At 50.8% G+C, this 10,600-nt stretch overlaps 1 protein-coding gene across 1 annotated transcript; it reads right to left on the bottom strand.

Annotated features, from left to right (window-relative positions):
- Positions 1 to 4,240: 4,240 nt before the first annotated feature.
- On the bottom strand, positions 4,241 to 5,875 carry SLC18A3 (solute carrier family 18 member A3). The gene has a single exon (XM_035138347.2). It carries the CDS (start codon positions 5,873 to 5,875, stop codon positions 4,241 to 4,243), a length of 1,635 nt encoding a protein of 544 aa, XP_034994238.2.
- Positions 5,876 to 10,600: the final 4,725 nt, after the last annotated feature.

The raw sequence follows: 10,600 nt of genomic DNA on the forward strand, positions 1-10,600 counted from the left end.
GTGCATCCCACTCCTATTGGCTGGCTGTCTAAATTCAGAGGGGCCTCCTCGCGAGTAAGCGCGAATCGGCTCTCAGCCTTTAAAGTATTAATAACATTCAACGGGTTTAGAAGGAATCTTTCCTTGCGCTTAGGTGACAAACGAGCGAGCTGGAGAGGAAAATTCGTTGTTGGGTTTCTTTATTTCCTCCCCAATAAAAACCACCACCCTCTTAAAGTGGCGTCAGTTTTCTTTTCCTCTCTCTCTCTCTCCCCCCCCCACCTTCCTCTAGCAGCTAGCTCTTTTGGCTGCATAATCGAAAGCCAACAACCCCCCGCCACGAGCTCCTTTGTCAAGTGTGGCTGGAAATGCATTTCCAAAACGCTCCTTAGACACCCCCAACAGCTCGACAGGGCCCTTCTCGTGCGTCGGAATCAGATGGTTTTTCAACTGGAGCTGCGGAGAAAATACCCAACTTGTGTGTCTGCGAGGAAATGATTGAATCGTATTGAACCACAGCTGGAGAGCTCCGAGGGTGGGTTGGGAAGAGAAGGGGGCGCGTGGCAAGAGAAAGAACCGGGGCTCCCGGGGGAAACGAAATATTCGGTTCCCCGGGGTTCTGGCACGAAATGAACCCTTGGATGTGAATGTAGGAGGTCAGATCCTACCTCTTCGCTGTTTTCCCCGCCCCCTGAGCTGCAGATACAAAGGTGTGCCCTCCCCATTAACCCTGGAAAAGGGACCTAAGGCTGCGATATTATACTCTCTTACGGGGGTGCCAACTTGAATAAAATATTGGCTGGGGGGGCGCCCCGCATAATAGATCATACGGCAGGTGCACGGACACTATTTGAATGGCGATGCTCATCAGTTTTGTGGGGGCCCAGCCCCTTCAAATATTTTAATGGGGGCGGGGGCGAACTGACCTCAGTAATTCTAATCGGGTGGATTCCCCCCCCCCCAAGCAGGCGTCTTTAAGATCCGAATGTTGTGTTGCCCTGAGAATGATAGGGAGGGACTAATAAATGAATTGGTGGGGAGGTATTCGTGGAGAGAGGGCAAGCAGAGATGAAGTGCCCTTGGCTGGGGTCACCGAGTGTAATAATCTTCACGTTCAGAGTCAGTCCGCCACTGAAGACCTGTTGTACAGGTAGGTTTTGCGTTTAGGCTGCCCATATCAGCGTGACCAATTTGGGGGACGGGAAAGACCCAGCGAAGTTCTTGTGATGCTCCTGCACACCCGGCGCGAAATAGCACCACGCAGAAGCAAGGGGAGAAAGGAGATGCCACAGTCTAATCGCTTATTCATCAGCTCAGCGCTACCTCCGGTTTCCCCAGCTTGACAGAGGCTGATCTGGAGCTGAACAGCGCTCCAACCAACCTCCTTCTCATTGCTTGTCTGCAGGAGAGTTGTGCGATCTCTCCCCCTCTTTCTTTCTTTCTTTCTTTCTTTCTTTCTTTCTTTCTTTCTTTCTTTCTTTCTTTCTTTCTTTCTTTCTTTCTTTCTTTCTTTCTTTCTTTCTTTCTTTCTTTCTTTCTTTCTTTCTTTCTTTCTTTCTTTCTTTCTTTCTTTCTTTCTTTCTTTCTTTCTTTCTTTCTTTCTTTCTTCAATTATGATGACAATTGTATTGACTTTCCTGAAAGCTGTCCACCAACGCCCTCAACCGATCTCTTGGGTCGCGAGCTCGTTTGGTCCTTTTTCCTCTAGCTGACGACCCCGAGTGAATTAAGGGGACCCAGTCCCGCGCGCACGTGAATACTGGGAAATGCAAACGTGGGTGGGACGGTGGGGGAGAGGATTAACAACTAGTCTGCCGGATCCAAGCGGGGTGGGGAGAAGCCATGAACAAGGTGGGTGTCCTTCTGTAGGTCTAGGTAGAGCTCAGCTGGTAGAGCATAAGACTCTTAATCTCAGGGTCGTGAGTTCGAGTCCCGAGTTGGCCGATAGATTCTTGCCTTGCAGGGCGTTGGACTAGATGATCCTAGTGGTCCCTTCCAGCTCTACAATTTTATGATTCTATTGCATACGTTGACCGGCAGTGGCTAGCCAGGGTTTCAGGCAGAAGCCTCTCCCACTCCGACCTAGAGATCACCTGGGACCTTCTACATGAAAAACAGCTGCTCTAATCCTTCTCCGTAATCCATTTGTTGGGAAGTGAGCGCCAGTAAATGTATTGAGACTTTACTCCGAGGAAGTAACTTTAGGACCGCGGTCTTAAGCATCCTAAATTACCCTTGCACAAGATTGGAAGGAGATGCGCAGCGGGATCCTAAGTGCCGCTTGGTTGATCCAGTGGACTTTCTTCCTTAGGAGGTACACTCGACCCTGCTTACTCGGAAGTAAGCCACACTTACTCCTTAAAAAGAAACACAATCGTTGCACGCTTAATCTCAGGATCCACTGGGAAGTTATCCTCCGCAAGCCCCATCGAAATAAACGAGAGGCGCGCAATAGCACTCTCTCTCTCCTGATTCAGACCCATCACCAAAACCTTTCCGATCCCTGCTGTCGCTCACAAAACTTTTCAATATACTTTTACTTTGTATAAATACTTGTGAGAGAGCGGTGCGCCAGCTGGAGCACGCAGTTTTGAAAATTCAATTGATTCCAAATCTTCAGTTAACCATTGCTAAGGCTGTGATCCTACGCATGCCTTCACCGGGAGGCAAGTCCTCTCGAGCTCAGAGCAACTAATTTGTGAGAAACCGTGGGCAAGAGAGGGAAGGACGTCTCATTGAGTTCCACGGGCCAGTCTGGCAGTGCAATCCTATGCACGTCTACTCAGAAGTCCCCAGCTGATTTCAGTTGGGCTTACTCTTAGAAAAGTGGGTAATGGATTGTAGCCTTAAGCACATAGGTGTACATTAACGACACTGGCTTTTTTTAAAAAAATAAAGTGCTTTCCTTTGATTGGATCTCGCCAGCCTGCCTTCGTCTTTTTTCTATAATATTTGGGTAGGTGGCAGGAATATATTATATGGATTTCTTGCGAGGGACGGAAGTCCTATTTCCAGAATGACTCCTATAACTTTACTGTTGAAGTCAGGAGTTAAAGCTCCTATATGGACCCATCTGACAGTCAAGTGCAATATTGTTAGAAGTTCCACCGAATTCAATGGAATTTGCTCAATAAGGGTGCTTAGGACTGCACACCGTGCCCTTACACAAACAAACAACGAAGCCAAGACGTACGGTTCCCCTGAACGCCATTTATTCAGCCAGCACAACCAGTGTAGCACTTTCACACTAAAACATGGTACGGTATATTGCATTTATCAGAGTAGCAGCACAACAGAAAAATAAATAAATGGTTACAGATTTATATCCCCCTCACTGAGAGGAGAAATAATACGACGTGATTTCCATTGCTGGCATTAAATATGAAACCGATAGTTTCCACATAGGTACCTATATATATTTATAAAAATGTACAATATTTATTGAGACCCCGGGTGTGCATTTTGCAACTTACTTTTTTCTCCCTTACAATTTTAAGAAGATACTTCAGAGGTGTTGTAAGGTGTTTCTGTGAGAATTTATGCAGGACAGGGTGATTGGCACCTGTCTCCCTCGAGCTACAAAATCCAGGGGATGATTCACAAAGGAGGAGCAGACCCTCACAAGCCCAACACCACACAGACATAATTTTCAGACCACCTCAAAAAACACAACGCTTTCTCAGCGGAGTCAGTTCACACATTCAAGTCATCAAGTGTGCCGCAGTCAAGTGTAGGGGGGAAAAAGGAAAAAGAAAACCCGTGTATTTGTGTCAAACGCTTCCAAGGGACAGCATTACCCCCGTGTATGTGGCAAACTTAGTGATGTACATGCATGTGTGAACCAGCCGAAAGTCACACACAAACATTGCGAGAAAAACCTCTTGGCACAACAGGCTTTTGTCAGGGAGTTTTGGACGTGTGCGCCCTCCCTTCTTTTAATGGGAAAGGACCATCACAGATCTCTACAAATGAACCGTTCATGTTAGGATAGTTATCCGGAGCTTTCATCTTGACAGGGTGTTTAAGGTAATACCTTTGAGAGGGGGAGGAGGAGGAGGAGGAGGAGGAGGAGGAGAAGAAGAAGAAGAAGAAGAAGAAGAAGAAGAAGAAGAAGAAGAAGAAGAAGAAGAAGAAGAAGAAGAAGAAGAAGAAGAAGAAAGCCATCACATCAAGACAAAGGTTAAAATAGTATATTGGCACATTGGGGCATAACAGCCAAGATGCTCTCCATAACTCCCTCTTGGGGTACTCCGCCCACCCTCTAAGTATAGTCATAGTCTGAACAGTCCTCTTCAGACGCCCCTCTGAAGTCTCTATGGAAAGAGTCTACGCTATTCTCTTCAGCGCCCCCTACCGGGTGGAGGTGTTTGCCCTTGCCTTTGCGTTCTTCCATTTTGATAGTGTCGTAGAGTCCCTTGGGCCCCTCCTCCAGGAGAATGTTCCTCTCCGAGTGCGAGGGCTTCATCTGGCAAATGTTTTTGAGGGCCAGGAGGATGGGGGCGTAAAGCACGTTGGCCAGGCCCATGCCCAGGTTGAGTTGCACGAAGCCAAAGGAGTGGACGATCTCCCCGGCCACAATAGGCCCCAGGGCGTATGCCACCGAGTAGGAGATGTCGGCGATGGCATAGACGCTGCCATAGACCGACACGTAGCGGACGTCAACCAGGAAGGCGAGGGTGGGAAGCAGGGCGGTGTCCACCAGGGCAATGCCAAAGCAGATGCCACACAAAGGGATGGTGAGCTGCCAGAAGTTCCGGCAGGCGGGCACCATGCAGGAGGAGGCCCCTATGGTGGCCAGGCCCAGCGCCCCATAGAACCACTGGAGGTGGGGGTACTTGTCTGCCAGCTTGACGGTGATATAGACGCCCAGCACGTGGGGGATGAAGGCCGGCAGCCAGGTGAGGCCCATCTCCCACTCGTTGGCGTCCATGGTCTTCTTCATCCAGTTGGAGATGGTGGGCTCCAGGAAAGCCAAGGGGATGTTGCACGTGGTGAGGGCCCCGGCTACCACAACGATGTAGGGGTCTATCATGAGCTTGTAGATGGGGGTGCCCACGGGCATGTTGTCCCGAGACCTGTCGCTGAAAGGCTTGATGGCCAACAGGAGGAGCAGGCCGTCCAGGAGCGAGATGAAGGCCAGTACCAGGAAGGGCACCCTCTTGCCCGCGAAGTAGTACAGGATGCCTCCGAAAGGGGGCGCCACCAGGCTGCCGAAGGAGATGAAGGCGAGCGCGATGCCCAGCGCGCGGTTGCGCTCCGACTCTTCCGTGTACTTGTCGGCGATTAGCGCGATCCCCGACGTGTCGGCGAACGCCGAGCCCAGGCCCTGCAGGCTGCGCGCCGCGAACAGGGTGCCGTAGTTCTCGGCGAAGGCGAAGATGATGGTGGACAGGAACATGACGCCCAGGCCGATGAGCAGCGGGATGGCGTAGCCCACGCGGTCGATGAACGTGCCGCTCAGCGGGTTGACCAGCAGCTGCAAGATGGCCTTGGAGGCGAACAGCACCCCGATCCGGATGTCGTCGCTGTCGGCCGGGTAGCGAGGCCTCAGCATGGGCCGGCTGCTGTTGAGGGACCAGCCCAGGCCACCACCAGTCGTGGAGTTGTTGGAGGCGGCGGTGGCAGGGGCGGGCGCCTGCTGCTGCTGCTGCGCCCCCTGCAGGCGTTCCTCGGCGACGTTGAGGGCGGCCACGAAGTCCGGGACGATGGGCACGATCACCATGTACAGCATGTTGTCCAGCAGCAGCGCCACGCACACGATGACCAGCAGGAGGCGCCGCTGGCGGTTGGCCTCCTGCAGGGCGCTACTTAGTGCTTTCGTGCGCTGGCCCACCGCCTCCGACAGCTTTTCCACCGCCGAGCGGGGCCCCGACGGGGCGGAGGCCTCCTCCTCCATTCTTCGCAGCAGCTGGGAGTTCAGGGAAGAGGAGAAGCAGCCGCAGGAGGCGTTAGCTGGGCATGGGGCGAGGGGAGCAGAGGAGCCCTACACTCTCTCTCTCTCTCTCTCTCTCTCTCTCTCTCTCTCTCTCTCTCTCTGATCTATCTCTTCCCTCCCTCCCTTCCTTTCTCCGTGCCTTTCAACCCCCTCTTTCCCCAGATTTCATTTCCCAGGGTCTAACAATGCTTCCTCTCCTGTCTTACCCAACTTCCCTCCTTTCTCCAGAACGAACTTTCTTTCTTTTCTCTTCCTCCCTCCCTCCTCCACTTCCCCAGGAGGCTCGGCCGTCTTCCTTCACTCCTCGCCTCCCCCCGTTCTTAAACGCAGCCCCCCTTCCACGATGCCTCCCCTGGCTTTCCCGGCTTTCCTTCCAGAGGCCCCTTCACCTTCCTCTGCTCACCCCACCCAGAAGCCTTTCCTACCGGCTCCTCTACTTCGGGTGTTCCGCGCTGCGCTTTGGAGCCAGACGCGCACCTCGGTGGCTCGACTTCCAGACGGAGCCCTCCCTCCTCCCTCTCTCCGTCTGTCTCTTCCCTCCTCCTCCTATCCGTCTCCCTCGGACCTCACTCGCCTGCTCGCCCGGAATCCCGAGCCTCTCTCTGATTTCGCCCTCTCGCCTTTCTTTCTGGTCAAGCGGCGCTCCGTGGCTGCGCTTCTTGAGTGCTGTCAGTCCTTTTCAGGAGGCATCCGAGGGCGCGTCCTCTTGCGCTTGCCTTCGCCTTTCCGCCCCTGGCCAAGGTTTGGTGAGGTGGCAGGAACCGAGGGTTGCCCATCAATCCGTCCAGTCTGGAGAGTGGAGGACAAGGATCTCTCCCTCTCTCCCTCTCTCCTCGCCCCCTTGCTTCTCCTTCCAGCTCAGGGACCCTTGGAGAGCTCAGACCGTCCCTTCCGCAACTCCATCCTTGGCTGCCTCCAAGCGCTCTCTCTTTGCCTTCCTTGACGGAGAAGCCTACCTCTTGGTGCCACCAGCGCGGATGGACTTGTCAGCTCTTACTTTTTCCTTCCACTCCGCCCCGCCTCTCCAAAAAAGCCGGCTCCCCCTCCCCTCACACACTGGCCTCCCACCCCGCGCAAGTTGTGACGCACAGTTCAGCTCCGGTCCCCGAGTGGTTACTTCGCCAGCTGCGTTTCTTTATGCTAATTTAACACATGGAGGAGTCTTAGCCAATTGCTAAGCGGGGACTCCGCACCTCGGAGCAGATCCCCCTCGGAAGAAGGGAGAGAGAGCCGGCTCGGTGTGTGTGTGTGTGAGAGAGAGGGGGGGCATAGCTGCCAAGTTTTCCCTTTTCTCGCGAGGAAGTCTATTCAGCATAAGGGAAAATCCCTTTAAAAAAGGGATAACTTGGCAGCTATTGGGGGGGGGGGGGAGGGAGAGGGAGAGAGAGAGGACGCGTGTGTTGAGTGCAGCGCTGCTGCGCCGCTCTGCAGAGAAGAGTGCCAAACCTGCTGGAGCTAGAAAGGGCTATTTTTTTAAAAAAGAAAAAAAAGAAAAACGAAAACAAAACGGAGAAAGTCGCAATCCGCTCAAGTCCGCGCACAGGCGGGCTTAGCGACTACCAAGCAGGCTAGCGGAGTGGAGCCTCCAAGCTCAGAAGCAGTCTACCGCGGAGGACTCGGAAGGAAAGGAGAGGAGAGGGTCGAGTGCGTTTACTGGAGCGCTTCTCAGACGCGCTGGACTGGGTTCCTGCTGGAAACGGGATGTGGGGCGAGGAGGAGCCCTTGTTCTGAGCCAGCCAGGACAGACTTCCTGCCCCCCCACCTCCTGCTTTAGTAGAAACAGATTCAGCTCTGAAGAGGACTGTATAACGTGATAATCTGACAACCCCGAGAGGATAAATTCCAGTTTCCCTGAAATGATTTCTGACTCACTGGGGGAAAGGGGACAGGCAGGTGGGTGGATGGGAAGAGAAGGGGATTCACCGTCCCCACGGGCACTTGGCAGAGTCGGGACAAAGGGAGGGAACATTCAGACAGGGCTGGATTAAGGCTCAGTCTTGGGAGTCCCAGTTCACAGCAGAGGCTTAGGTTTAACAGAAAGCAAAGTGATTTTAAGCATATGCAAACAGCATATGCAGAGAGCACAACTGTGATTTACAAGCTGGCTCAAGCTCAAGCTCTGAAACTTTCCGTTTTTAGATACCAAGTCTTGCATGACACCTAGAGAAAACATTCTTTACAGACCCTACAGAAAATATCCCCTTGCATTATCTTCTATTCCCGCTCCCCCCACACACAAAAAAACCCGCTGCCACCAACACTATTATAGAATTCAAATGCCTTGATTGTATAATGAACAGCAACACGAAAATGCCTTTTTTATAATGATGGAAGCAAATTGGACTTACTTCTGAGTAAACGTGCTGGTAAAGTGCTCTATGAATGTATTAAACCCACCGCTGCCGCCAACTTCTCTCCAACTTACTAACTCAAAGCAGGGCTGTTGGCTAACCAGATACTAACATGGCATTAGCGGATTGCTGCTTCAGAGGCCGTCTTTCACCTGCATTCAGACTGGATGAAGGTTCAGCATGGCAATGAGCATATACCCTGCTCTGTTGAGTGGCTGCAGAAGGATGGGTGCGTATATTGATTAGGAGTTATTCTACCCAAGTCACTGATGGTAGCAAAGGCTGATAACAATAACTAAGGGCTAAACAGCACTGCAAAATCATCACCTTTACTCTCATTGGAGAGAACACTTGGCACAGCCAATTTTCACCGACCACCATTTAGGTTGAAGGATGACAGCTTGTTTTCATTCACAAGCAAAAGATGTGATTTTTTTTTTTTAGTAAAGAGGAAGCTCAAAATCCAGGGGAAGGTCTTGAAAGGCAAAGCCGGGACAGCCAGAACCATCTGTGGGGTGAGCAGGACAGCTCAAGCCCCCAACAGTTGTGAGGTTTCAAGTGCTATCTAGTCAGCTATCTAAGGAAGAACGACATTACATTGCATCCTCCCCTTGCAATCTTTTGACAAGAACCACTGCTTATGTACATATATTAACTTAGCTGAGCCCACCTCACAAGGCTGTTGTGAATATAAAAGGGGAGGAAGGAAGGTGAGGGAAACACACATAACCTTGAACTCCTGGGTAGAAAAGCAAGATACAAGCATATGTGTCAGGCTTGGGGAATTCTATCCTTCCCACGGTGGCAGCAAGAAATAGAGGTGGGGGGGGGGGGAACCAAAGAAGAATTTCTTACTAATGAGTTAATTCAATCTTCATAGCGAGAGACAAAGGAATGCAGTCAGTATCCCATTAATGGTGTTGCTCCAACTGAGCTCCTCCCCCTCCCTTCCTAGCAACAGCACTTCCCTTTATGGTGGCTACCAGGGACTAATTGTCTCTGAGCCCTTTTGCTCTTGCACTCTCAACAAACGTCAGGTTTTGGGAGAAGGGGGGCGGCGGTCAGAAATACTCTCCAGTGATAACGTGTCAGCTGCCTCCTCCTCCGTTTCTTCTCCCAACACCTCCCTACTCTTCTGTTCTCCTGTCTCTGAGCTGTGACCTTCCTCAAACTCAGGGGTCAGCAAACGTTTTCAGCAGGGGGCGGGTCCACTGTCCCTCAGACCTTGTGGGGGGGGGGAGTGGACGGACTATATTTTGAAGGAAAAGAAGAAGAAGAACGAATTTCTATGTCCCACAAATAACCCAGAGATGCATTTTAAATAAAAGGACACATTCTACTCACGTAATAACACGCTGATTCCCGGACCATCTGCCGGCCGGATTTAGAAGGCGATTGGGCCAGATCTGGCCCCCGGGCTTTAGTTTGCCAACCCATGCTCAAACCACTGCTGTAATTCAATACAGTGGTACCTTGGTTCTCGAATGCCTTGGTTCTCAAATGCTGAAAACCAGGAAGTTTTCTGTTTTTCAAACATTGTTCAGAAGCCGAACATCCGAAATGGTTGTTGGCTATTGTTTCTGGGGCACCTGCACCAATCAGAAGCTGCGTCTTGGTTTTCGAACATTTCGGAAGTCAAACCGACTTCCGGAATGGATTACGTTTGGCGCTTTTGTTTTTGCTATTTATTTAGCATTTTGTTTTTGAGGCTTTTTCAATTACAGTAATTTGGTTTTTGTGAAATGGATAAAAGCCCCCCATCCAAACAATGACTATCATCAGTGCATGTAAGAAAAAAAAGTAATTTTAATTTTTATCACCTACATTACTGGTTTATTTATTTTATGGTACAGTACATTGATTATTGCTTTCATTTTATAGATCAGTGGTCTCGTTAGAGAGTAAAATTCATGTTAAATTGCTGTTTTAGGAGTTGTTTTTAAAAGTCTGGAACGGATTAATCCATTTTGCATTACTTTCTATGGGAAAGCACGCCTTGGTTTTGGAACGCTTTGGTTTTGGAACGGTCTTCCGGAACGGATTAAGTTTGAGAACCAAGGTGCCACTGTACTGCCTTCCTCTTCTCTGGACACTTCAGGAAGAGAAGGGATGGGGGAGCGATCTCCACCATTCCTCAATCTCAACCCCTTCAGTCCAGTCCCTGACAATATGTCACACAACACATAGTTAAACTATGGAATACACTCCCATGGGAGGCAGTGATGGCCACCAATTTGGGTGGCTTTAAAAGAGGATTAGACAAATAAATTATCAATGTTTGCTAGCCCCTGCATGCAACGACAGGCTCTGGTGGATTGAGTGGACTAGACCAATA

This window comes from Zootoca vivipara, chromosome 5 (genome assembly GCF_963506605.1).
Source record: "Zootoca vivipara chromosome 5, rZooViv1.1, whole genome shotgun sequence".
In the NCBI taxonomy this organism is placed as follows: Eukaryota; Metazoa; Chordata; class Lepidosauria; order Squamata; family Lacertidae; genus Zootoca; species Zootoca vivipara.